General features: G+C 46.3%; 1 protein-coding gene across 1 annotated transcript in view; it reads right to left on the reverse strand.

Annotated features, from left to right (window-relative positions):
* Positions 1-1326: 1326 nt before the first annotated feature.
* The window catches only part of LOC134517274 (putative neutral ceramidase C), a 29642-nt gene continuing 3306 nt past the window's right edge, over positions 1327-27662 (reverse strand). The window contains 23 exon segments of the mRNA XM_063338613.1: positions 1327-1720; positions 5002-5090; positions 5795-5854; positions 6617-6766; positions 7405-7500; positions 8358-8453; positions 9258-9297; positions 10251-10345; positions 12542-12657; positions 13162-13243; positions 13395-13499; positions 14360-14446; positions 14754-14879; positions 16322-16442; positions 17465-17542; positions 18177-18238; positions 18240-18305; positions 18703-18879; positions 19459-19608; positions 20005-20084; positions 21823-21956; positions 23663-23778; positions 26703-26788. Coding sequence (XP_063194683.1) covers positions 1531-1720; positions 5002-5090; positions 5795-5854; positions 6617-6766; positions 7405-7500; positions 8358-8453; positions 9258-9297; positions 10251-10345; positions 12542-12657; positions 13162-13243; positions 13395-13499; positions 14360-14446; positions 14754-14879; positions 16322-16442; positions 17465-17542; positions 18177-18238; positions 18240-18305; positions 18703-18879; positions 19459-19608; positions 20005-20084; positions 21823-21946 — 2190 coding nt within the window. The 5' untranslated portion in view covers positions 21947-21956; positions 23663-23778; positions 26703-26788 and the 3' untranslated portion in view covers positions 1327-1530.

Below are 27662 nucleotides of genomic sequence, written 5' to 3' on the forward strand. Positions count from 1 at the left end.
CTCACCTTGTGTCCTTCTTGATGTTAAAACAGAACAGCCTGAGGTCTCTTCAGAGCTGCCTCACCCACAGCTTCAATTCTTAAGTTCAATTCTTAAGTTCAATTCTTACTGATTTCCACCTGCAGTACCTGAAGTACAAACTTTTTGTGATGAAATCCAACCCTGCTCTGGTTGGACATCACTCACCTTTTGCTAGGAGCTGCGGGTTCTCCCTCACCAACAGGTCCCTCCTGAAGTCCCCATCTTGCATAAGGCCCCTGGTGTAACCCCAGCGCTCCCAATGACACCCTCGTATTGAAACAACCTGTGGCACATGTAAGCATCCTTACTTTTTACCTTTTTGATGTGACCTAAAGTGATATTTAGAAGTTAAAATGCCATCTGCTGCCCTTTATTGTGGTCGGAGGGCTGAGCAGGAGCTTAACACAAGGACAAGAGTGGACAAAGTCAGCCCCAAGGTCTCTCTCTCGCAGCATCCTGCCTCTGGAAGCACGCCACAGATGCGTCATGTCTTCAGGTCATAAAATCAGAGCAAACGTGTAGTCCTTCCAGGGACTCAGTGGTCTACAGTCCATCTGTAGTTTCTTGGGCCACTTGTAATTATTTGAGAGCTTTCAGAGCTTTCTCTTCCAAAAACTTGCCCGGCATCCTCTTGGAATAACACAAACCCACACGTGGTGGGCAGCACTGAGCCCACGTGGCACACTGGTCAGTTCAGAAGTGACAATTGTGAAAGAGAATAACACGGTCTAGAAAGCAAAAACTGCCAACCGCTTCAATATTTTATTTTGCGAGTGATTGGCTTTCCTTTCTTTACTTGAGACCTCTGAGGTAGGACCCTATACAGCCATTTTTATCAGGTACTTGTGAAACCGAGACCACCGATTTAAAGAGAGTTATGTGCAATTCACTTCATCTGACACCGCTGCCCACCCACGACCCGTAGTCTATGGTAGCTTTTAACTCAGAGAATGAATCCTCCAAATGTCCTAAATCAGAATGATTAAATGAAATATCATTCAAACCTTTCTGATGGGTATCTATCCTATTTCTCCCTTTACCTAAGAGGTCAGCTTTGCACTTCAAGCATGATTGATGAGTCTTCTCTTGTGATGCGTTGTGAACTCAGCAGCTCTTTCCAGTTTTATGGACTGGACTCAATTTTATGGACTATTTTATGGTCTGGATTATCTCCCAATATGCACTAATTCTCTCCAAGAGAGCCTCTTCATAATCTATAAGCACTTGTTTAATGACTAAATAAAAACAGTTACATCTTTTATTACAATAAAAATCATCTGCAGCAAAATCTGGCCAGGACGGGAACCGCTTGAATGAGAATATATTGGACTAGTGAGACCGAATTGCTGGTAATAGTCAAAACTTCGCAGGAAGTCAAGCTTTGCACAGCAAAGGATGACCAGCGGCGCTCGAGGGATGGCAAAAAAAACTCCTAGGCATGCTTTGTGAACATCGCAGATAACAAACCTACTGCTCCTAGGAAACAATTCCATTAATGAACGAGATCACCTACAGAGTTGTGATTTCAAATGCTGAAGATGTGCCTTCAAATGGAATAGAGACCGAGTGAGTGATGGACAGTTTTTTCTTGTAGTGCCCAAGGTACCGTATCCTGTAGATGCCTGGCTCTGTGCCGGGAGGGATGTGCCATTCAATAGTCACATTGCTCCGACCAAATAACCCTTTGGTCCAATAAAACCTAGTAGACAAACCAGAAAGGGCAGTCAGCAAGAAAATCCACTTTTCATTTGTTATACTATCCCAAGAACTCACTTAGTGGAATAAGACAAACCCACTCCAGTTAACTATATTTTAAGAGCTTCTTTTAACCTTTCCTCATATATTTAGGCTATCAGAGCAGCAACCAACAAGACAAGCAAAACCGTTCAGGGCTGAAAAATATCTGGAAGTGTGGAAAAACAAGTCAGTGGTCCTTTTTGCAGGTGAAGAATATTTCTACAATGTGTTCTTAAGTTCCCAACTCCATATCATAACCCTATACAACATGACCTCCGTGAGCAATATCCATCGGCTTAGACTTTCCTGCTCAGGGGGAAGTCTGAACCAAGAGGATGAGTATTTATTGAAGGTCGCAAGCAAAACTTATCCCAGTCGAGCTCAGGGCTCCTTGCACCCATTTCCACATCACACTCCCGTTTTCACCTGCAGTCTCCCTGTGCAAAACCACTTCTGCTCAACCTCAAAACTCTACAGGAAGCCACGCATCGTCTGGAGGCGAGGGATTTTTCAGCCGGTTGTGATGGACAACTTCTCGGGGAGCTGAAGAAGGATAACCTGCTCTTCTTTTGATGCTGCCAATGAAGAGCACTACTGGATAACCTCCTAATTGTATCCGGGCTAGACACGAGAGTTACCAAGTCCTACTGAGATAGCACCCCCATTTCAGGGCTTTAACTAAAGGAAGCAGATGAACAAAATATGTTGATTCATTGGCAATGGTAATAAAAGGTTTCGCCCATACCAGTCTTACTGAGAAGATTGAAATAAATATTTACAGACATGACTGGGTGAAAAAGGTGAATGATGTGGGAAATTTGGTTTGGTAAACAGGCTGGCCCAGGGCCCATGTATCCACCTGGTTGCTCTTGTTCCAAGGTTTTGGCTGTGGATTGTGCTGGTTTGTCTTGGGACAAAGATAATAATGTCTTGGGAGAAGACAGTGAGGTGAAAAGACAGGGCCTGAAGTGGTGGGGGATCTCCATCCTTGGGGACCACCCTGACTCCCCTCGACATGGCCCCAAGCCACCTGCTGTAGCTGTGATGTTGGCCCTGTTGGGAGCTGGGTTGGACCGGAGACCTGCAGCCTGAGCCTTGCTGTAATGCAGTGACCTAAAAACGCTGCTGTGACGGATCTATCCCACCATCTGGCCTCCTCCCCATCCTGCCCTCCAGGCTCGGTGGAACAGGACCGCTGCTCTGAGACTCGGGAACTGGAACATAACTCAGATCCCGCCTGGGAAGGGGCTTCTCACAGTTGAGCTCATAAGGATTTAACCATGTCTTACCTCTGCTGGCTATTTGCTAAAGGCAGAGCCAGGCAAATTCCCGTCTCTAACTCAGCCCCCTCCTCCTAAAAAGCCCCAAGAAAGCAGTTATTGCCCCCATGGCAGATGCAGGGTGGGGCCAAACACTTCTGCACTGCAAACACCAGGACAGCATGCAGCGCAAGGGCAAGTCTGCACTGGGCTTGTCCCTGCTGCAGCAGCAAGCGCAGGACAAAGGGCAGATAACAGCTATCTTTTTCCCTGAAATCTGCCCCTCCTTTAAGTAAACCTCCGTATCTTTTGATCGCTGAAAACAAGCATTTTTACAAATGCAGCTATAATCTATTTAACACTTTGCAACACTAAGCTAACAAATAATTGCGTTCTCTTGTGCTACTCTCCTATTGCAATGTCAGCACATTCAATGGCATCGAACGTTAGTTTCTCGTCTCCTAAAAGAACACAGTCTGACTCCACTAACACCCAGTAACAATTTTTGATTCTCCTTGTCCTCATCGCCTTAATTACTGACATTTCAAGGTTAACACACTGACATTGTAAAAAGTGACTCATTGTCATCTTAACAGAGCCATTTCCCCTTTCTTGCGGTGTTTGGTATTTTCCTGGGGCAACAGGAAGGGAGACATTACTGTCTGCACTGGTTTGCCTTCTGGGCAGCCCCTTCAGGCAGGAAAAGGCCAAACAGCTCCTCTTCCTTATCAGCAGAAGTACCTAAGCATCCTTCAGATGTCCAGAGTCTGTCCTTTCTCAGGAAGGAAAATAAGGTGTCTAGATTCCCATCTTTCCAACATCATGGCAGCATATTCTTCCAGTTTTGCACTTTCATATTTTTTTTAATCTTCTGAAGTGATGTGTTATTAAACATTTTCAGTGTTCTGTTCTAAGATTTTGGGAAATCTGTTGGGTTTTTGGAATAGGAGGGAAGAAGGCAAGGCTACATATATGGGTGATAAAAGGCTATCATTTCCCTTACTCCAGCAGGGAACTTGACTGGAGAGGGTGACATCAATGAGAGTGACATGGTAACACAGTGCAAGTGTTAAACAGAGGGCAAGCACTTAGAAATGCAGATCTCCAAGTGGAGGTCCCCAGCATCTCCTGCACTGGGACAGCCGGAGTCCTGGCTGCCCGGTTAGGTTTAGAGAGCAGCTGGTCACACTTGGGCAAAGAGAATGGTGCCCTATCAAATGCTCATCCTAAATCCAGAGGAGGACTTTCCTCATGAAGCCAAGCTGTCAAGAACGTTGCCTCCATGACCTTGTTTTTGCACTGGGATGTTGCAAGGTCAGAAGATCCCAAGAGGGACATTTTTTGGCGTCTGCTTTGTGACAGGTAGGTTGCAAAGTCAAGTGGGAAAATGTCTGGTTTTATTCAAACAGGGGAGTAACTTGAAATCAAATGGTGTGACAAAAGATGCCTTTGGTATTCCTATTTCATGTTCTGACTTCCAGTGTAGCTCTGAAAGGTGACACCAGCTTTGCTGCTTGGTGGATATTTTTCCTTAAGACTGACATCTCTCATCTTAAATTTGCATTCTTACAAACCTTTTTAAAATCGTTGACTGTTTCTACTTTGTGATGCACAGCAAAACTGGCCAGTTTTTCCCTATGAAAACCCTACTGTGGTGAAATTCCTGTGTTTTCTATTTGGTATCCTATCACCAGCACGGTATGGCAGAGGGATGGATGTACGCTGTGAACAACTTAGACCATGAACTTTCAGCTGTTCCTTCTACCTTTCCCAAACCTTCATTGCAGAAGTTAGACCCAAGGGGAAGAACAATCATTGTGGTCTTGACAATTTAACCACCCAAATATGAACTGACCCATCCCCAGAGAGCATCATCAGCAGGGACAAGACCTATGTCTGGGTGCTCTGAAATGAAGCCCTGCAGGCTAAACTCAAATCACTCCATGGATTCTGTGGAACAGTGAAATCTGGTCACGACACCCACCTGGTGTCCCAGGAGGCATCGTTCCGTACCACGTGCCAGCTGTCTGAAGTTCTGGTGTATCTCTCCACCGTCAGGAAGTTGTGTTCAGTCTGGAATAAAAATAACAGAGTGAGCCAGAGGCTGAAGGGTCAGCCACATCCCTACTTTTCTGTGTCACTTTAAACTGGAGAAGGGATTATGGTTCTGCATGCTTTACTGGCAAATGCGGTAATTACCAGCAAAAATGCTTATATATTTAACTGACAAAGCACAAATTTAAGATAATAAATGACGCAGAGAATGAGTAAAGAACTTGATCATTAAAAAGAGAATGGATAAGTGAGGTATTTGCTGTCAACGTCTATGCAAGATGAGTGATGGGACAAATTAAGTACTTTCCTAATTTTCTTTGTTCTATTAAAATAATGCACCGGGCTGACAGGATGGAGACTAGAGACCATGCTTGCTAGGACTGGATGGCACAGGATACCGACCGAGAAAGAGTGTCTGGCCTAATGCATGACATGGGTGCCTCTGACTTCAATAGTATGAAGAGATCAGGAATGGGCTATGTCTGACCAGATTAAGGATTTTGCCCCAAAAGCTTTCTGGTAGTGTGAATTCCCAAAGCGCGCGCTGAAGGGGGAAATGATCTTCTTCTGAACTCCCAGCAAAGAAAAAAGAGCACTGGAAGCACGCCGTCTTACTCCCGAAACCCGAATGTCAAAGATTAAAATGCATCCAGCAGAGGCAGTAACTAAATATTCACTAATCCTGAATGTCCCCAATTGCAGCATCGCTGCGTTATATTTACCGCATTCTCTGCGGAGCTCCTGGGGTTTGCGCCCACAAAAGTTACTTCAGCAACTTCTCTCTGCAGGGAAATTGAGATTTATATTAAAGACTGAGCAGCATATTGCACATTAAGAACATCTTTTGAAGATGCCATAGGAGTTTTTTAGTAGCTTGGTTGGTTTTTTGGTTTTGTTTTAAATTGTTTGTTGCAACAGCAGTGGACAATTTATACTGTGAACTGGTATTCTGTGCTTTGCCATTCCACTTGCCCTGCTTGCTGGATAAACTCCAGCATAGCGCGTAAGATTTCTGTGTAAAAGAGGGAGGGAAACAGGTGAGATTTTTAAGAATGCCTCCCTGCTTCCTTCCTACCTTACTGCTGGAGACAGCAATGAGATTAAAGTCCTTGATCTGAACACCTTATCTAAATTTTGAGCACTGAAAACGGAACCCTTTCTGACATTTTTATTTCATTCATATTCCATGCCAGAGGCATCAAAGGTGGCCTGATTTCTGCTTGCAAAGAAATCACTGTACAAAATTTGCCTATTTAATCATCAACTGTTATTTTATGTCGAAGCAGAAGGAGAAATCTTCTTCATGTTGAATAAAAGGCTTTTGTTTTCCCCTTCATTCACCCATTTTAATCACTTTCAGTACAATGACACTGACGTGAAAACGCTCTATCTCTGCCTTTTCAACCATGCCCACTAAGAGCAACGAGACCTTTTTGGTCTGAGAGCATCACGACCCTTTAAAAAACACAGGCTTTTTCGGATGGGGGATAAGAATTTAAAGACGATTTCCTAAACAGGTTTTGGCAAATACTTGAAGCTCTCACCGCTTGATACTGTTGTCTCACTTCTTGTAGCACGTCCCCAAACGTCTTGTTCGCTGGTGTGCGATCGGCAGTGAGAGCAGGCACCAAAGTCAAGTTACCCACGTTGAAAAGTGGGGGCTCTGGACCATGTGGCAAATCCTGAACTGTATCCTGGGAGAGGGAAGGTGTGCTCATCATACGTACATATAGATGACCAGTATCTCCCTGATGAATCGTATCACTGCCGTGGCTCTTTATCCATAAAGTCCATTGTTTAGATAAATTTTTAAGAACTAGGGCAATAAAGCGAGCGTAAAAACAAACAAGAGGATCTTCATCTGGGCTCTGCATGCAGAAGCAATCCCTGCAGGACACCCGCTGTTGTCGAGGTCCCCCCAACCCAACTGCTAGAACATCCCATGACTTCAGGAGGCAGCGTCCGCCCACTGGTCCTGCCCATTCATGTGGCCCACAGATACAATGGTAACGAACATTGCCATGTACGGCAGAAATGTAGCGGACTTTTATTCCTCTTGGTAGAAAAGCAGCAACTTCAGGCCATGCTGGAAGGTTGGAGGTACCTATTTCCTAAACTTTGAACCACAAAACCCCCCAGAATTTCTCAAGTGGTATGAGACCCCCATTACAGGAATTATTTTCATACCACATGAGAATTTCTCAAAAAGGTGTCTTATGAGAAAAGAGAGAGCAGCAATCATGCAGCGTCACTGAAGAACAAATATAGCCATCACCATTTACAGGACTTAAATATCTCTAGCAGCACGTGGCATATAGAAAATTTTGATTACCGTAGCAATAGCCTTTGCAAGTCCTCTGTACAGTTGAATATAAGCAGAAAGGGTGTGCGGTCCATAAATAGTCGATGCAGCCTCATATCGTTGAGCCTAGAAAAGGACAAATTTGGAAAAGAAGGGGCTGAATGACTCTGGAGCAGCTTATACAGCTCATCCTACTGCTCCAAGATAAGCACTATTCCTGCGGGGGTTTATTTACTCCCTTACTACTAGGGAGGCAGCCCAACAGCTTGCCTAAGTATTTCTGCTGCAATCTCAGGTTACTCTTCATTCTTCAATCCATCGCAAACAGGGAGGTCCAGTTGTCACTTCCGATTACCATAGCTCTTTTACTCTTTTAGGGGCTAATGATATAGGATGTCTCCTCTCCAACGCATTGGGTTGGACAACCCCAGTTCTTCCAACCTTCCCTCTCAAGTTTAGGGTTTCCAAAATCAAGGAGTCCATCCAATGGTCCACATCTTCCTCAAAGCACAGCATCTACAATGCCTTGTGGGGACTCTTAAAACTGGGTCTTGCATGATATATTGTGATTTTTCCACAGCAACTTTACGACACTACATCTCCAAATTTTCCTTCTGGCAATTTTGCCACCTTATAAAGATAATTTCTAATTCATCCAAGTCATCAGGAGATTGTTAAAACAACCTGAACTCACAGGAGCTCCCCCTTCAGTACATCTGACCATTTCCACATTAAAGCATCCATATGTATTCTATGGATGAGGAGTATGGTGGAGCTATGGTCAGGAAACCACATTGACCATGCCACCGGTGCCAGAATAAACAAGGAGGTCTCATGATTTGTGCCACATATTCTTCAGCTTTTTTTTTTTTGTGGCAAAGGAAAAGTGCTCTAAACATACATAATTTCACATGAATTATCATCCTATATCACCAAAAGCTGAGCTCAGTTAGCCATCTTCAATCTGCAGTTTTAACACTTACCTGGTATTCTTCATAGGTGGTAATGTAATGGGTGTAGACATTGCACAGACCTGCAATTACGACATCCATTCGTGCTGCACCGTGAGAATCAAATTCCTAAGAAAGGAAATAAATCACTAGTCTTGTAACAGTTGCTTAATGCACAATTATATTGTTGTTGTTATTATTGGTGGTGGTGGTGGTTACTGCTGCTGTTGTTGTTGTAATTATTATTATTAACCAGGACAGAATACAAAATTATGGTGGGGAGGGGGCTTGTTGTTCAGGAATGCAACCCTACAAGTGTAATTTGCTTTTATTAATGTCTCATATTCACTTTCCAAAAACAAGAGGAGAAATGACTTCATACTCCAGTAGATTTAATAAATTTAGGGTTTTTTTTTTGAAGATGATGGCTGTATACTCCCCCAAAAATTGGTGATAGAGCTATGCGAGACAGGCTCAGTGAGTTGTGGAGACAGCATCTGAGATTAAGATGGTATTTAGGCTGCAGCTGAGAATAGGATGTATCAATCAGGAAAAAGGAAAAAATACATTTGCCAGGGTTTTTTTTCCAGTTTTTCTCATGTTGCAAAATGCCGGTAGGGATTAAGGAGCTAAAACCCTCCATCCTACAGACAAAACTCCTGCTAGCATCAGTTATGCCTGGATCCCAGTTGAATTAGCTCGTGTTGGCTTAATGGATTGAAACTCAATCGATTTGGGGAGGGTCTTCATTTCTCCTGCATGTCAGTAAGGGCATGCAAAATGTGTCTGAAACAATTGTAAGAAGGAAACATCTGTGGTGCATGAGACCCATGATCCCAGCTGGGAGGAGACAAAGGGAAAACCAGAATAATCAAGAAAAGTGAAATTCCAGATACCCTGCGCTCTGGAGAAACCTCTTCCTCAGGAACTTACTCTTTTAACAGCTTCCCGTAGCCTGCGTCCAGACATGGTCCTAGGGGAATTAAGGGAGCAAGGTCAGTCTCCAGAAATGCAGGCAGCTATGGGGCCAGGCTCTTTTCAGTGGTGCCCGGGGACAGGACAAGAGGTAATGGGCACAAACTCGAGCACAGGAAGTTCTGCCTAAACAGGAGGAGGAACTTCTTTCCTGTGAGGGTGGCAGAGCCCTGGCACAGGCTGCCCAGAGAGGTGGTGGAGTCTCCGTCTCTGGAGACATTCCAAACCTGCCTGAATGCGTTCCTGTGCCACCTGCTCTGGGTGACCCTGCTCTGGCAGGGGGTTGGACGGGATGATCTCCAGAGGACCCTTCCAACCCCTACCATTCTGTGATTCTATGAATCTCTGGTTGAACATGCAGCACCCCACCAGAAATTCACGTAGCACTTGCAGCGCTGCTCAGCATCCTTTAAGGCTCCCCTGCGATGGGCTCAATCAAAACACCTCTAAGCATTTCACATACGGCATCACAGCCAGGGTGAGCCTGGAGGCACCCCTGGGCGGGGTGGCATAGAAAAAAAAAAAAAAAAAGTGCTGTCAATAAATCATCCTATTCAGATTTTCACCATCATACCATTGAGAGTCAGTGCAACTCATCATTATGGTGTTTGTGGAATGAAAAAAAAATAAATCAAAGTTAACAAGTTCCTTTCATTTCATTGAAACTGCATTTTGCAATGAAGGGTTAAAATTATTCAGGAAGCTTGTTTGCATCTCATTCGCACGGCTAGTTTACAGAAGGGAGAAGAAAATGGGAGACCCCAGGTAAGCAGCAGAGACAGTATACAAGAAAGTACATGTAGTGGAGATATGTGTAGTGCCCACACACCTATCATATACCGGGGACAATTTTTTAGCCTACATCCCCTTTCTACCTGTATGCAGAAGCGTCACAGGTAGTTTGAATGCTGCAAGCTGAAATACATAGAACAAGAGCAAAGAAATACACACGTGAATTCTCCAGGCACAGCAACAATTGCCAGTGATCCGATGGCAGCAATCTGAACATCCACGATGTCAGGGTGCCATGGGTGAGGCCGAGTCATCTGGGGTGAAAAGAAAGCTGATATGACTATTTCAGGACAGTATCAAAAAAAAGGTAGCTGAAGTGTTTTCCTTCCTACAGTCATAAATCAGGCAAATAAATTTACTTTGTAGACAGGCACATGGGAAAGTGTTTTTCCTCCTCATGTGCAGCAAGTTGTCTGACCATAACAGACAGGTAAGGCAACAAAAAAGGTGTTCCCAGAGGGGTAGCTTAAATCAAAGTGGGTAAATAAGGTCAGGGTAGCACCTAGAAACCCCTCACCTGCATGGGGAAAGGATAGTGTTAGGATCAATAGGGTTGATCATCTGACCAGGAGAGCAAAAGTGAATGCATGAGATCAGAGAGCCCCGCGGCGATGGGAAATGCGAGTTAGCCCTTCGTTAGCTGAGCACGTGCACCGTCAGTTGTGATGCAGAGGGAGAGTTTCTAAGTCACCCTGAGGGTGATGCTCAGGGAGCCCTTGACCATAGCCCTGACTTCAAACTGCCCCTTAGCAGGGACCACACCGTACTCAGACTCAGCAGCATTGCAGCAGCCAAAACGCACACTACAGCAGCACTTCATCTCCAAAAAAAAAAAAAATATAGGTAAAAATCAAGAAGCCTGTTAAAAGGAAATTAAGATCAACAAGAACTCGAGGGTGGCATGGCTCCACCAAATGAGATGCAAAATCCCACTCCAAGTCAAAAAGATTTTTAAGGAGCAATTTGCTGGGGGGAAAACATGAATGACAAAACCTTGTAAAGCACGTCAGAAGCAGGAGTTCTGCCAGAGCATCCATAAAAGGATGCTCAGAAGGTGACAAAGTGGTAAGAATAAATTGTAATTTACTGTCAGTAGCACCATCCTGGACGGAGGAGGTGGGGTAGGACGACGCTCTGTGTTGGGACCTCTTTTTATGAGAGATGAGGTAAGGAGCTGATTGAACACAAAGTGACACCAGGAAAGCTTTTAAAGAGACTGATAAAAGGAATAACAATGAGTTGCCTCCTCCAGATGGCATCCCTCTAAGTGCTCTGAAGGACCTTGCGCATGATTCTGCTCCAATACAGTGTGTTGGCCTTAACGCCAAGGGAACAGCAGGTGAAAAACAGGGCATCAATTTTCTTTTAAAGTTCTAAGTAGGATTTTTGGAAAGTTTAATAAGAACAAACACCAAGTCCTGCCCAGGACAGAGCAGCCCCTAGCGTGGGACAGCAGCTCTGCAGAGGCTGGCCCTAAGAAATATCCCTTCCCTGTGTGAGTGGGACATCCCTGGGATGGGGACCCAAGCAGCGGGGGATCTCCATTCTTGCTGACTGCCCCGATTCTTCTGGACATGGCCCTGAGCAACCTGCTGTAGCTGCAAGTTTTGGTCCTGCTGAGAGGGGGGTGGTGCAGGAGATCCCCACCCCAGGGAACCTCCAGCCTGAGCCTGGTTTGATTCTACCTCTGGATTACTAAGTCTGGCATCAGTCAGTGTTACAGCTCACAGAACTACCAGATGCTTGCGTAAACATGACAGAAAAGCAGAGATGTCAATGGGACATTTCCAGAGGAAGTCAAAGCCCAGCAGAAACCTTTGAAGACAGCACTGAGAAGGTGGGTAAGTTGATACAGTCCCCAGAGTTTCCAAAATGTACCGTGATGAGTTAGTTCATTTTGCATGGACCAGTCCATCACATGACAAAAAGAAAGGTCCTCTTATGGATTAAGGTAGGAAACCAGTGGTAGGATGGAAGAAAAATCCATACAGAGCTATTAAGATCTGAGCACCAGCAGAGGATGTCCTGAAGCCAGAGACTGCCAGGAGTCGATGCTGACTTCCACGCACTGTTAGTTTTCCCTGACCTCATGCATTTTGCCTGCGCATCCTGCTCAGGGCTGTTTCACAGGCAGAGAGTTAGGCCAGGATGGATATTCAGTTGGGTTTTTTGACCCTAATGAGAGCAGCAGGTCTGGTCCCTCCTCCTGGGATGTATGGAAAGGTTGCTCTCCAAGAAGAAAACTTACACCTCTCTCATTCTGATGCAAACTAATGACAACACTTATTCTTGATTTCTATTTTCAGGCCTTCAAAGCCCATGCAACTCTCTCTCTCTCCTTGGTCTTCAACATATGGGCCGGCACAGACATTGTCTGTAGCACCCTACCAAAACCTATTCCAGATGAGCAATCTCTGCACTTCCCAGGGCACACACAGGTGTATCCTTACCTCTCCAGTGCTAAAGAGGATTGGCTTGGGTTTGTGGCAGGCCTTCGTTTCATTGGATGGCTCTCCCAGCAGCTGGTCCCGGATTCCATCCCAAAATGGGTCCCCTTCTACTGAGCCTTGAGGGAGAGACATCTTTTAAATGTTGTTCCTTCAGCTGCCCCAGCAGCTATGGGACGGCAAACCCATTTATTTGCCCCTCCCTGCTTATGTGGAGTGGGATAGGATATTTCTCAGTGGATTCTGACTATCTCCCTTTTCTGGGGTGGTTTGAAAAGCCAAGCTTTAGCCCAGCTGAGCTCCATCTTGGCAGCCTTCGAGTAACGAGAACGAATGAGAAAGATTGCCCCAGATCCAGCTCTTTCTTCTCCCCACTCCCCATCCAGTGCTATCCTTCCTTCAGAGCGCGGTCTTAGCTTTCTCCAGAAGCTTTCTGATGAACACAGAGAAACTTGCGAGAGGGCTGTAAGATCGCACCTTCCTAAACAATGGCCCTTTGGAGACTGTGGTTCAACCAGCCGTTGATGTTCTTAAATGACTCTGAGGTTCTGAATCTATTTGGGGGATGCCCCATGTCCCCTCCATTTGTACGAAGCCATATTGGCATCTGCTGCCTAAATTACCTTGTGTGAAGTTGAAAGCTCCCACTCCATCAATAGTCCCGGCGGCAAAGCTGTATCCTAAGGCTGGTTTACAAGTTTTAACCTTAATTGGAAGGCAAAAAAAAAAAAAAACAAACCAAAAAACGAAAAAGAGATATTTTAATACCAGTTCCCCTCAGCGTGCCAAGTCGTGCTGTGAGAATATAACCTTTGTTCCTTCCTTATACCTGCATCCCGAGAGCTCTCGCTCTTACCGTGTGTGTGGCATTGAGCTCCACCGAGACATCACTCATGTTCACCCACTGGTGAGCTGAGCTGAGGGGTCCTTTGACCTCCTGGGAAGCTTTTTCGTACAGCTCCTAAGGGGCACAGAAAGTGGAAATCCTTGAGGAAGAAGAAATCGGGAAGCCAGCTCTTCTGAATTTCAGCTACGTTAATTATTTCTTCATTCTGTTGACACCTGAGCCTGCAGAGTTAAAAACAAAGCGGTGTTTTCCCTCGCCATCTGATGCACATGCCAGGCCACTCTGAGTGGGGCAATCTGTCACTTGCAAGTCACGATCAGCCTGGAGTGACTTCAGGGCGAGCATGTGAAATGGCGATTAAAAGGAAACCGCCACCATCAAGCCTTCTGCTGGCCCCGTTCCAGTTCCTACAGGCTGCCATCCCTGAAACAGCGCCAAGAAATGTCCTCTTACTGACTGCTCTCACTTTACATGAAGCCACAGAAGGGGAACCGGTAAATTCAGGTGACTTTTGAGCCCAAGGGCACAGGCGACGTAAGGGAGTCCATTGGGTGGAGGACACCAGCAGAGTAAATGCGAAGTCAAGCAGGGTGAAAGGAGAATTTTACATGGGTGTTTAAGCTGACACGTTTTAACTCACATTTGCGTTTGTTTGGGAGTCTGATGCCAAAGTTGGCCAACAAGCGGTGGTGCCTCTGAGCTCTTCTGAGAGTCTTCAACACCAGCGATTTTTCCCATCGTGACACCTCTGAGATGTGTGCGTGGGAGGGAGGGGGAGATTATAAGGGGCAACATCCACATTATATACCGATAAGGAATATTGAGGTTAAAAGCCCAAACCAACATTTTCAAATTGCAGTGCCTGCAATGATGTATCTGAATAGAAGTGTGTGCTTTCTGAATTAGCAGGAAACTTCTTCTTAAGCATATAATAACAGCATTCACACACAGTCATAAAGCAAAATATCACTTACCTTTGCTTTCAAGTAGATATTTTGCCCTATAATTCTTGTACTGTCAAACATGTCACTGCCAGGACCCATGGCCATGCACATCGTCGCCTGTTAAGAAATTTGTTTATAGTGATGGTGATCAGTTAATTAAGGAGAACATGTGGCACTGCAAAGGGGACGAGTTCACAAGGGATCGCCATACTGTGGGAACTAATTGCTTCTTGCCAGCCGTTTCGAATTTGGGCGCCGCCTTCCCTTTGCAGTAAGATAAATTTAAGTTTGTGCTGAATGATCAGAAAACAGGGTGCGTGAGGCCAAGATGCGGTAAGTTCCTGAAAGAGGTGTCCAGGTTGCTGCTCCACCCCAGGTTTTCTCCTCGTCAGAAGTTAATGTAGGCCAAGTACAAAATACTTACCCCCCCCACGGGACAGGTGCTCTGTGGGTTGTTGCACGACTCCCCCGTGTTTACGCAGATCGGGCCTTTGGTGTTGGGTGACACATCTCCCAAGTTGGAGGAGGCAAAGGCAGCAACGAAAGAGCCCTGCCAAAACCAGACGCGGTCAGATGGATTTCAGTGCCCTGCGGTGATTGCAAACATCACCCGCAGCTTTCCCTGCAGTCCAGGCTGGCGTTACGGCCCATTGATGAGCACGCGATGCCGGTAAACATATCTGAAGTGACTGGGAGGACTGGAATGGGGATTTAGGAGTGTCCCAAGGGTTAGGAACAGGAAGAGCAAGGGAGAACAGGACGCACGGGATGCAAACTGCCATTTCAGGGGGACCTTCACAACTCTTTGGTATCCAGACAGCATTTCCTCATCTACGTCTCCCACCTTAGTGGCAGCTCTTCCCTCCATGTCCCCAGTTTCTCCTGTTACTGATCAGATGCTCATGGATCATTGCAGCACCTTGCACAGGATTTTTTTTTTTTCTTTTCTGCCAGGCTTTCACCATGACTGATTTACAGGGTGAGAGCTGCTGGATCTGACTGTAGGAGTTAATATCAAGCAGTACTTGTTAGAACCAAGGCTGGTTACACGCTGAGTGTCAGCTGAATTCAGCTCTCGTAGATACTCTCATTTTTTCCCCTTCTTTTAGAGATGGGATGTGTCAACACCAGATATTTTGCCGTATTATCAGCTCTTAAGCCATTTTCTTCTAAGACTGTTAGACACATTGTGCCTGGCAGGCCATACACCTACATGTCGAATCCTGCAAACACTTCATAGCTTCGCGTGCATGTCAACTTGCTGCACCCATAAGTATGCACTAGTCTTGTTTAAAGCTTTTAGATAATCCACTATAAAAAGAAACATTTGCAAGCAGGAATTGGGTAGACTTCCTCTAGTTTCCATGTTTGGTATGACCTGCACATGTTCCTCTGCCTGGAGTATTTAAATAGGAATTGGGCAACCGTTTTGAGGTCCGTGCCGGAGATACATGCAGGACAGCCTCTTAATCAACTCATGACTCAAAGTGTCTGTGAGATGGGTTCACGTCCATATTTACATTTCAGGGGAAATAATGCTTTTTGAAGGAGCTGTGTTTGTACTCTGAGGATGGTAAATCTTCTGGATAAATGAAAATGAGAAGGCAGAACCAGCTGGAAGCCATAAGAAGGAAGTGGGGCCGACCACAGACCATATGCCACACCACAGACACAATATATTGATCCCTTTGGATCAAGCGTCCCACACGGGTCTTGCTAGTATTTCCAATAGTCAAATCAGGATAAATTTGGTTTATTCCTAAAGTCTAAATAAATACCACTGATTACTAGATTGGAAAGTAAAGAGTACACCTTGCAACGCCTCTTCTCTAGACGAAGAAAGTAACTAAATCAAAGCATTCATCTTTTATCCGGCTGTCCCATTTCACTGTTTGAAAGAACCCACTTCGGCCCATAGAAAGCACCAACCATCCCCTCCCTGTTGCAGCTCTTTTTTCCCCGTTATTTTCAGCAGTCTGAAAAGACTCCCACCTCTCCAGGAAGCATCCCCTTGTTCTTCTCCTGTTCGAACAAGTAAGACGCGTAGCCCATGTTGTCGCTGTTCACAAGGTGGTTTGTGTTGTTCATGCTGACCGGGTGCACGGCAAACCAGCTGAGGAGGAATCAGAAGACACGCATAGGAAATGCATTGTTCAATCTAGATATTGGCAATTGACTTGTTCAATCTATATATTTGCCATCGACTTATGGGAATTTTCTCCGGGAGAATACAAAGGTAGACTGCTTGTGCCTACGGATGGATTAATAAAGGCAGAATTATTCACATCCTCTCCCTTCCTGACCAGGAGGGCTCATGGCTGTGATAGTCCAGGTCTTGAGGCCACAAGAATTTGGCACTGTAATTATCAGGGCCACCAAGAGCTATTTCAGACCTGAACTGACTTTTTTCTGAGTCTAAAAAATTCTGGTTTGGAGGAATTTTTATTTTCTTGTTTCAAAGAATAAGGAGGAGACAACGACATAAAAAAGAAAAAAAAGGAACGCTTTCTTTCTTATAAAAAAGAAAAAAAAAACCTCTTCCTCTTAATGCGATCAGACTTTTGCTTGTGACTTCTAAATGAGGAAAATACAATTATGGCTTTGTCACTGCATGTTACTTCATTTGCCTGGCCTTCAGCTCTGAACTTCATGCGGCTGAACACTGCCCCACAGATCTCTTGATAGGATGGGAATCATAAATGCTGCCTGTGGGAATGGCATGTTTTCCATGAAATGTGGGGTGTTAAAATAACCAAGAGGAGAGGAGGCCATAGGGTCCTGGAGATGCTGGGGCTAGTATCTGCTTGGAGGGACACAGTGAGAGCCCAAGAGGGGATTTTTCTGCACCCCTACAAGGGAAGACTGGCTATGGTCATCTTTCCCAGATGCCTTTGGGTTGTGCAAGGAGATGTGCCCACCTGTAGGTGGGCCAGGTGCTGTTGTATGTCCCAGAGTAGAGGAGGGACGCTGGCCTGGTTTATGCCCTCAGAGACCCTCTTGGTGGGTAGCTGGGAGCAATGCTCTACGGGCAACGGTCAGTGTTGGGAAGGAGAGCTTGTGTGGAAAGACAGAGTTGCTACAGAGCAGTGGTTTGTGAGGATTTGGAGGAAAACATGTCACTTTGGTGGTCAGTACCTGATAAGTCCTAGCTCCTCTCCGTTCCTGTCTACCATCTTCAGTATCACCATTTCTTTATCTGTGTTGGATGAATACCTGGATGAAAATGAAGCGGGGAAATCCCATTAGCACTAGAACCATGGTCACACTCTGCATTGCTCAGACACCTTAACTCGCTACTAGATTATGCAGGGGAGAGCCATGAGCAAGGAAATTAAGAGGTTATCGCAGATACTACCAGCGCACCGTGAGACCTCAGAAGAGAACCTGAAAATAGCTGGGAAAGTAAGGAAAGAGTTATGGTTGTCGCTGACCTCAGGCACTGCTTCTCCACAGGATGCAGACAGGAGCTCTCTCTCGATACAAATTCATGCACCAAGGATGGCACTCTAACGCCATCTAACTCAAATGCTAACATCTACTAAAGATTTCTTTTACTTTCTGTCTTTGAATTTTTAAACAAAGCATAAGGTCACATCCTTGACCAATGCCTCATGTGCTTGGAGGGGGCAACCTCAACTTTCAAGCCCACTCTTGCAACTCATTTTGGGGATGCATGCACCCAAGCACCCAGGAAGGCAACAGTGTCATTCTGCCATGGTCTTTGGCTCCGTATTTTCAACTGTCCCATGAATGACCAGAAACACTAGCTGCAAGACGGCTGGGTGATGTTCCCAATCGAAGGGTTTTCTTCAGGGCTCTGTTCCTCCCCTGCCTGAGGAGCTTTTACCTGCTTCGCTCAGATGCTGGATTCTCAAGATAAGAGAAAGGGCTTCGGTTGATCTGACTGTTTTTCTACAGTGCCTCTGTTTATAAAAAGCCTTCCTCTCTTCATGTTCTGATGCGCTATATCAATACTCTGAAAAGCAGAAAGGCAGGGAATATTAGTCCGTGCATGTAAGGCATACGTGAGATTATCTGGATAAACTCTCTCTGTTTCCTCCATGCTGTCCCCAACCCTTTCTTGGAATCTGAAGGCTTTCTATTTTTTCTTAACTACTTTAAAATGCTAGAAAATTATGACAATATTTTGAAAACACTCACAGTTTCTCTTTCTAAAGAAAGAGTTCAAGGCTTCTGTTTTTGAACGATTTCAGTGGTAAGCATGAACCCACCTCCAAGTGTGTTTTAAGTCTTAGACATTCGGAGGTGCTACCACAAACATCACAGCAAGAGCTCTGTTAGTCACAAATGTATCTCCCCCCACCTTTTCTGCGTTTATGGGCTCTCATGCCAATGGACTGGATGACACCGACCTTTACGATGCCATTCACGATAGCATTGAGGGACGGTCTGATCAGCCCTTTGCTAGTGATCCAGAAGAGCGTGTACTGGAAGTAGCCACCAGGCCCCGAGTGCGTGTGGGTGCCGCTGAGGATGACGTTGTCCTGTCGGTACAGATTGCCGTACTTGCTCTTCAGTTTCTTGAGCACCTAAGAGGAAGGAGGTGGTCCTAAAAAAAAACCTTTTTCATGCCCAAAGGCTATGGAGATCTGTATCAGCCCTTGCAAAAAAACCCAACCATTCATCTTCTCTCTCTTCTCTTTCTGCCTGATAGTCCCATATTGGTGTCACAAGAAGTAGGTTATAGCTACTGACTTGGCAGGAGCCTTAAAATAATAAAATCTGGTAAGTAAAGACTTCTATGCCCAACTTGCAGTGAAGCCCAGATCATCCAAGGAGTCTCTAGTTCTCTGGCACCTCTTTTCCTCCTCTGTGGTGCTGGAGATCCAGAATTACACAGGCATCACAATAATCTATTAGTGATTCAAATGTATTCATGATAATTTTTCTGCTAAGAAAAGCATGTTCAAAGTCCAGCCTCATTTGCTGAGGAATCAAAAGCTCTTCTTCGGGAGAGACACGTCTCTCCAAGACTGTGCTGCAGGGAGATTACAAAGCAAACAGCCAGTGTGCTGCCACGCTTGATATTATTTAGAAATAACTACAACCTTAATGCTAATACCTGCAACAACCCAAACTGTGCCAATCGTTCATTTCCAGCCACATACCTCCAGCCTCACTCTCTGAGACACCATTCCTATGTCGGCGCTGACGAACACTACTCGCCTGGAGTCAACAAGGTCTGCCACAATGAAGGCTCGGCTGTAGAGGCGCGTGAGAAGCCCACCACCCACCTGGTCTGGGTTGGCATATCCCATCTGGAAGTGAAGAACTCCATCAAGGCCACACAGCCAAAATATTGAGCGATGTATTCTTTTGCACGTATTTTTTTAAGTAGTTTTGCCAGCGGGTGAGAGGGCTCATTCAACATACGAACACCCAGAGCTGCGACTATCTTGCCCTGTGATTGCGAGAATCACAGAATGGTTTGGGTTGGAAGGGACCTTAGAGATCATCTAGTTCCAACCGCCCCCGCCAGGGACACCTCCCGCTAGACCAGGCTGCTCAAAGCCCCAAAGAAATTCCACCTACTGTTTGAAGATGACAACCATTTGGCAAGGCAGAGCCTCTAAACCGGGAGTCATGCAAAAAATACCCAGAGGTGATGAAAACCAGTATTTCGCCAAACCCTGTGTTCAATTCCCCCAACTTACTAGAGGAATTTCTGCCACAGGTCCTGTGCAGTCAGCTCGACCTACGCCCAGTAAGTAGTTTGCTATTACTTCGCTGGAATCTATAGGAATAAATAGTAGATTATTGGACACACGAGCAAGCAGAATCAGGGACAGAAGAGGCAACCCAGCCTTTTTAAAGAAATGGCATGCCTGAAACCTGCTTGACATCCCCAGAGGACCCAGCAGGCCCGTGGGCGAGGGGATCCAGCTGATAATGTCTGCTTAGTTTTCCAGCCGGGTGACAATGTGGACAAAGTGTGCTGGGGCTGTTAAGGCATTGGGGGTGGTAAAGGGTGGACCAGGCATGAAGAACTACAGAGGGGGCTCACAGGATAGGGCCACTGGACTGTGTAAAATGTGTCGTGATTCACAGGAAGGGGGAAACAAACCTAGTTTCACCCATTAAGCTCTCCAAACCCACCACTGCCGTGCAGGAAACAGATCCAAGGGTGTTAAGAGCTGTTTTTACATAAAAATTCAGCTCAGCAGCAGTGAGAAAAATGGGGTGGCATGTCAGGAGATACCGGGAAAGGACTAGAGAAGAAAGACGGGCACATCCATATTTCGCCCTGGTGCCTCCAACATGTCCTGTGTCCAGCACTGGTGCCCAGTCCCAAAAAAATCACAGCAGAGCCAGCAGAAGCTCAAAGAAGGGAAAAGCAGCTCTGGGCAATGATCTCCAGGCAAGCGGTGAGGAAAAGCCTGGACAAACTCATGGAAGAAAAGGCATTGAGGGTTATTCAATAAAAAAAAAAAAAAAATAAAAATCTGCATCTCAGGAAATGCCGGAGCCACAAATCACTGGAGGCTGAGATAACACTGTGGGAAAATATTTCTATGTGCTTGATCTGTCCTCACGGTCTTCCCCAGCCAGCCACTGCTGCTCAAGGAAGGGCATCGGGATAAAGGGACACTTGGTCTTCCCAGCCTTTCCCAGGTTGTCGCTTAAAACAGAGAAGTGAAACACTCATCCTGGCCACAGACTGACCACAGGGTAAATCTCATTTAAAATGGCATGAGTGAACAGGGCTACCCATCAAAACTACCGTTCTTCCACCTCCTCCTCCAACAGCTACAACAGAGAGGAATTGCTTGTGCAAAACTCCGGTGTGTTAAAACCTAAAAACATGAGGAAAGCCTGAACTACATCCAATTTGAGATCAAAATCTAGAAACTGGAACATCCCATTGCTGACATGTCGGGTGATGCCCCATCCAGGGCAGGGGAGAAGCCTGGCTCTAGGAAACGGCTCCTGTCATGTGGAAACATCTGAAGTTTCAAAATGTTTTCTTTCCCCACAAGATTTTATCTCTCCAGAGGACAAGCATGGGGTACGTTAGAAGTGAATTGAGAATTAACTTTGGGCAGCTCCCAACACCCACCTCCCCATGTCTGGTGATGGGGTTGGAGGCGTAAATAGGCTGTGATGGGATTGCAACAGTTGTGAAGCCCCTTGGTGCAGTGCTGGGAGTGAGGGGCTCTCAGGACCCTCTCCACCAGGCAGAGAGAGGGAAGGGAGGATGTCTGAATCCCCACAACCAGTCTCACCCACCAGCCCCGAGGCCGTGTATCTGCTCCCCAAGAGATGCTCGTGTTGGGTTTGACCACCATGCTCCTGACCCAGAGGGCAGCAACAGCACAGTGCCCCACCTGTGCAAGAGGACCACACGCAGAGAACATCATGAAGGTTCAGCAGTGGCCCAGTGACCCTCTGTATGTCTCCCTTTAATTTAAATTACTGCGCTGGACACACACTTATGCGGGGTGTGACGGCAGGACTGAAATACATCAACTTGCCGTTCTCTTTGACGAGAAAGTGGAGGATGAGGAGCACCGCGGTCACCGCTATCATCAGCACCAGGCAAACGATGAGGATCACCTCCAGGCGGGAGAAGGAGCACTTGGACCTCTTCCCACACATGGTGGGGGCACTGTGAAAGCAGAAAGGAGCCCATGGGGAAAGCAGATGGGACGGCTCCAGTGTTGGGCACATCCCACCCAGAGAAGCACTCCACACCCTCAGAGACCTGGTGATGGTTTATGTTCCCCATCCCAGTGTCAGAGCAGGCAGCAGCAGTGATAGGGGGTGGGAAGTGGAGATTTATTTTTCAATAAAATAAAATAAGACAGCAAAAACGTATCTCCTGTGAGCAGCGACCAGTCCCCATCACGAGGTCTGATAGGGCAGGGTGAGTGGCCGAGTTACCAATCCGGCATTTTCCAGTGACGCTTCGCTCACTCTTTTGAAGAGATTTTTTTAAATAAACCCCACAATCTTCCACCAGATCCTACGTTCACTGAGAGGCCGAGGGAGATGCTGCGGCCTGAAGCCTCTCATCCTTTACGCGGCTCACGCTTTTCAGAGCACATCAGAAAACAATATTGTCACCGTAATAAAAGTCAAATTAGGAAACTCAGCGTGAGAAAAGCACATCACATTGCATGTCCAGGTGCAGTTCTCTCCTGGCTAGAAAAAGTAGTGGTTGTGACAGCTTTCCAAGACAAGACCCTCTGTTTAGACTTCGGCTTTCTTGATCATCTGCAGAGCTCTTTGCGTTTGCTTTTTGCATGTTGCTCTTCCTCCTTGGACGGAGGTTTATTTTGGGTTAAAGATTAACAAAAAAAATACATTCAAAATACAGCTATGGGAAAATATGCTATTTCCTCCTCTGACAAAAGCTCTGGTGACCCCTGATTTGTCCTGCTCTGGCACCTCAGATTTGTGTCAAGGGCTTAAGTCTTTCCCGGGGGGAAGTGGCAAAGACATGCCTTTTGCCCTTCCTGTAAGCATCTGTACAAGGTAGAAATAAGCCTTTTAAATAGCTTTGGAGGTTTCCATGTGTCCTTAGATGTGTTAGCAGATAAAAATTACTGCAGATCACATTTCTCTGCCTGTGACCGCCCCATGTATTTGGCCAAAGGACTGGTTCTTTGTCTACAGTGGCGGGAGGTCTCCATCCTTGTGGATGCACCCAGCTCACCTGGACACGGTCTCAAGCAGCCGCTGCAGCTGCCCTGTTGGCCCTGCTGGGGCCCAACTGTCGCAGGACTGGAGATGGGGAAGGATGGGCGCGCAATTAATAAGGGAAGAGTGAGGCAGAGCCTCTGATATTACTGGAGGTAACATTCGCCTCAAGGTGGGTCTGGCATGGGGCTCGGTAAAGCTCATGCCCACAGGCTGTTCCCTGGGGGTGACATGCCCTGGAAACAATGAACCTGCAGAAAATAACTGCTGAAAGTAGCATTTACGGTGTTGGAAATGTTGTGATGAGAACCAACATCACCAGAGACCCAAGTAGACTTACTATAGGTGACCTTTCTTATCAGCTTCTTTTGCCATCGTAAGCTGCAGCAGTCATGATCATTACTGAATTTCACCTAGCAAATTTTTCTAGTGGCAACAAATATAATATTACGGGCTTCCTTACTCCCCTTTTTAGTCTCCAAGCGTGGCATTGGCAGCCACTGCAACCCACCCAGGTAATCAATATCACAGCACCAGCCGTAAACCCGTCTGCGCGATAAGCAATCACAGTTTTCTTCTTCCAGCCGGGGGAAGAAGTTTACTGCTGACGGAATACTAAAAGAAGCAAACATTAGTCCTACGAAATCCCACTGAAATCTCATGCAAACTTACCTGAGATCCCTCGGGTGTCCCAGCGCCTGCGGGGAACGTCTCCTGGCTCGAAACCTGTTTCAAGCTGAGAAGCTCAGCTTGAAAATTATTGCTGTTATAGCCCTCTGAGTCAAGCACTGCACAAGATAAGAAGAAACCAATCAATAGTTTTTACCGCAAAAGGAGATGATAGGGGTTATTTGTTTGTTTGGTTGGTTTTTTTCCCAGCATGTTTATTTTAATTACGAACAGTGCCCACCTCTCTAAAATAACCTTTCTGGGATTGCCCTGATCAGCTCTGGTGCACGAGGAATTTGGGAACGGGACTTTTCCCCTTCTCTTTGCCTCATCACAGCTTGACTAGCCTGTGGCATGGGTGCTGCTTCCTACCTGGCCACGGCTCCTATTCCTCATGAAAGACTAGTCCACAGGGTTTCCAACCTCTACTAGAAGAAGGATTTGAATATGGGATTGTATTTTAAGTGCAAAATACATTTCATTAATGTATTTTTATTTGTTAAAAATCGTACCTATTAAAAAAACAGCTTTCGCCATCTGTTTTCCCTTTGAGTCCCAGACAGGTTGCGAAGTGCACAGCACCAGCTGCGAACACATGCTCTATCTGAAGGATTTTGACAGTTTGCTCTTCTCAAACGTAATGGGACTCATCACATCCCTCAGGGAGCAGCTGCTTGCCCTGACTGGCAGGGGCGATGAAAGACCCCACGAGCAATACCCCAGCGGGTGTACCGGGGTGGTGAAAGACCCCACATGCATTTTGGCAGCGATTTAAGGCTGGGACCACCTCTGACATTTCCCCCCCACCCTAATCCAAAGGTTAACATTCCAGCTAGCATCAAGTACGTGCAGCGTGAGTCATTGCTTCAAGGTCACGTTCGGTATCACCTTTAACTCTGTGATTTTTGGACCGGCTGGTGGGGATAAGCAGGATTGACTGATACGTTATCTCCTCACTGCAATACCCAAGGAACGTGCTTGCCCTTGACATCAGCGGAGAAATAACCTGCTTTGCCATGTGGGCTAACAGATTATAGAATTATAGAATCATAGAACCATAGGGTTGGAAGGGACCTCTGGAGATCATCCCGTCCAACCCCCTGCCAGAGCAGGGTCACCCAGAGCAGGTGGCACAGGAACGCGTCCAGGCGGGTTTGGAATGTCTCCAGAGACGGAGACTCCACCACCTCTCTGGGCAGCCTGTGCCAGGGCTCTGCCACCCTCACAGGAAAGAAGTTCCTCCTCATGTTTAGGTGGAACTTCCTATGCTCAAGTTTGTGCCCATTACCTCTTGTCCTGTCCCTGGGCACCACTGAAAAGAGCCTGGCCCCATCCTCCTGACACCCACCCTTTCAGTATTTATAAGTGTTGATAAGGTCTCCCCCTCAGCCGTCTTTTTTCCAGACTGAAGAGACCCAAATCCCTCAACCTTTCTTCATAAGGGAGGTGTTCCAGTCCCCTCATCATCTTGGTAGCCCTTTGCTGCACCCTCTGCAGCAGTTCCCTGTCCTTCTTGAACCGGAGAGCCCAGACCTGGACACAGCACTCCAGATGTGGCCTCACCAGGGCAGAGCAGAGGGGGAGGATGACCTCCCTCCACCTGGTGGCCACACTCTTCTTGATGATCCCCAGGAGACCATTGGCCTTCTTGGCCACGAGGGCACATTGCTGACTCATGGTCATCCAGTTGTCTACCAGGACTCCCATATCCCTGGCCACCTCTGCGCTGCTGGGAATACCCTGCTTCGGGTCGCAAGGTTGCCCCACATTGTGCACTGGCCTTGGAGGTAACTAAAGAGCCTCGTTTGACAAAACCATGAGCAGTCAATCACTCTGTTGTCAGGGGAATGGTGCTGGGACAGAGCTGAGGCAGAAGTAGGTTGTGCATTAGCAGGAAGAGCAAGAGCAGTCCCTGAAGGTGGTATCTTTGCTACATCATCATGAAAACTTAAGAAATTGAGTTTTAAGTAGCTGGTATAGCGATGGTGTGTCCTGCCGGTCTCAGCCCATGAAATGCAAAGAACTGAGGACCTCACTGAGGTTCTTATAACTCCAGAAAGGACAACCCAGCTGTTGCTGGAGGTGGAGGAAGAAAAGGAAGTTTCATAGGAGCTCAAAACATGTTTTGGGGAATGTCTTAAATGTTTTCCTTTTACAAAGACTGCTCAATGAGGTTATGGGGACCCACAGCTCCCCATCTCCCCCAGGTGGCATGACCATGTCCACCCACCCTGGCTCAGGACTGCAAAAGCAGCAAGGTTTTTGGTACAGAAAAGGGACTTTCTGGACTGCGAAGACCTCAGCTGAAGTGCTAAGGGCTTGGTAAATCCCTCTGAACTCCTTCCTGCCTGTGGAAATGCAACCCAGTGCCTCTAGAGAAGGTGGATTACCAAGATGGTGTCCAAGAAAGTGTTTATTGAGCACACAGAGGTCATCATATGGCAGTGCAACAGGTACCCCTGGAGCACCTCAGAGCCACTAGCCACCTCTGACTCAATCTAGCAAGAAACAACAACAAATTGGCTCAAAAGAGAAGTCCTGGCAATGCGTCCAGCACTTCTCAGAAGAAACTCTCCCCACTGGTTTCTGCACCTCATCAGACAGGTTGTCAGCACGACCACCACGAGGAAGGACTGTGGTCCCACTGGGGGCACAATGCTTACCCCAGAGCAGCCACACCGGAGCAGCTAGCCTTAAAAACAAAACCCCCATGCAAAAGCTGCCCCGTTAGGGGCAGGACACTCACGAACATGCTTATTAACCACTGATGGTCGAGATCAGTAACTCTGCAGACCCAGGCTGGAAGGAAACCAGAGCCTGGGAAGCAACAGCAGTCATAGTTGGAAGGGTCAGGACATCCCTGAAATTACGCTCTGTTTTGGGGGAGGGAGAAAACGCAGGATTTGAGAGAGGGCGCACATGTCAAATGCATGCAGACCCAGGAAAATTATTTCCTTTGTGAGATCCTTGTTCAGCAATGCCTGGACAGCCTGGCCAGACACATCAGTCTGGGCTGGTATCACGTCATAACATGCCAAGTTACCTTCCCATAAGACGAAAGGTTTCCCACAGATCATCCTCTTTCCCAAAACCAAGGGTCCTCCAACTTCTTCCTCTTCTCATTTTGTGCTAAATGAGGCAAAAGAACGTTACATTTTATTTATAATATTTATCCTACTGAAAAATGGCTTCTACCCCTCACTGCTATCACATGATACCAATTTTAACCCTTCCCAGACACATTGGGTAGCTGCAAAGCAGCACAGGGTTTTCATTCTCAACGTAGCACAAATGCTGCAGAGCGCTTTGGGACAAGCCAGCAAAGCCCCTGCGGACCTACTTGGTTTGATGCCACCACCCAACCGACCCATGGAAACGCTCAGCTGGTCTTGACTTCTCCTGACGGATCCTCTTGATTTCTCATATGACACCAGGTTTTTATTACTTGAAAATATTTGACAAGGAGCATTCAGGGTCTTGTGGATCCTCTCATTCAGTGGGATTAAACAACACGGGTTTGGAAAAACTTTGCCAGTAAACGGAGATCTCAGAGGATAAAACGACACTATTTTTCCTTTCTTAAAAACATTTCATACATTTGGAAAGCTAAAAATATTTTTAATGTACCCTTCCTTTTAGAAAAAAATAAACCCTAACTAAATTAGGCAAATTTGCTTTAAAATGTAAACCAATGAAGCATTTGCTTCCCTTTCTGATCCTCATTTTTTTGGTTTCCTCACATCTCCAGAGCAAGACCACATCATTTCAGAGAACTAATCCTTTCCTCCAACATCTACATTTCACTTTAAAACCAGCCTGCACAAAACCAGCATTTTCTGGTCTCTCGGAGAGCTTGCTTTGTGCAAGCCATCAAAGCTGGGACCACGTAAAACAAAGCTCTTCCCTTCTAAGCGCATAGGAGACAACAATCTTCTTCGTGAACCTTCTGAAACTGAATCCCTCCATCCTGGTCTTCCAACATCAGCGTGCAGGAAAAGTGATG

Source organism: Chroicocephalus ridibundus, chromosome 6 (genome assembly GCF_963924245.1).
Source record: "Chroicocephalus ridibundus chromosome 6, bChrRid1.1, whole genome shotgun sequence".
NCBI classification, from domain to species: Eukaryota; Metazoa; Chordata; class Aves; order Charadriiformes; family Laridae; genus Chroicocephalus; species Chroicocephalus ridibundus.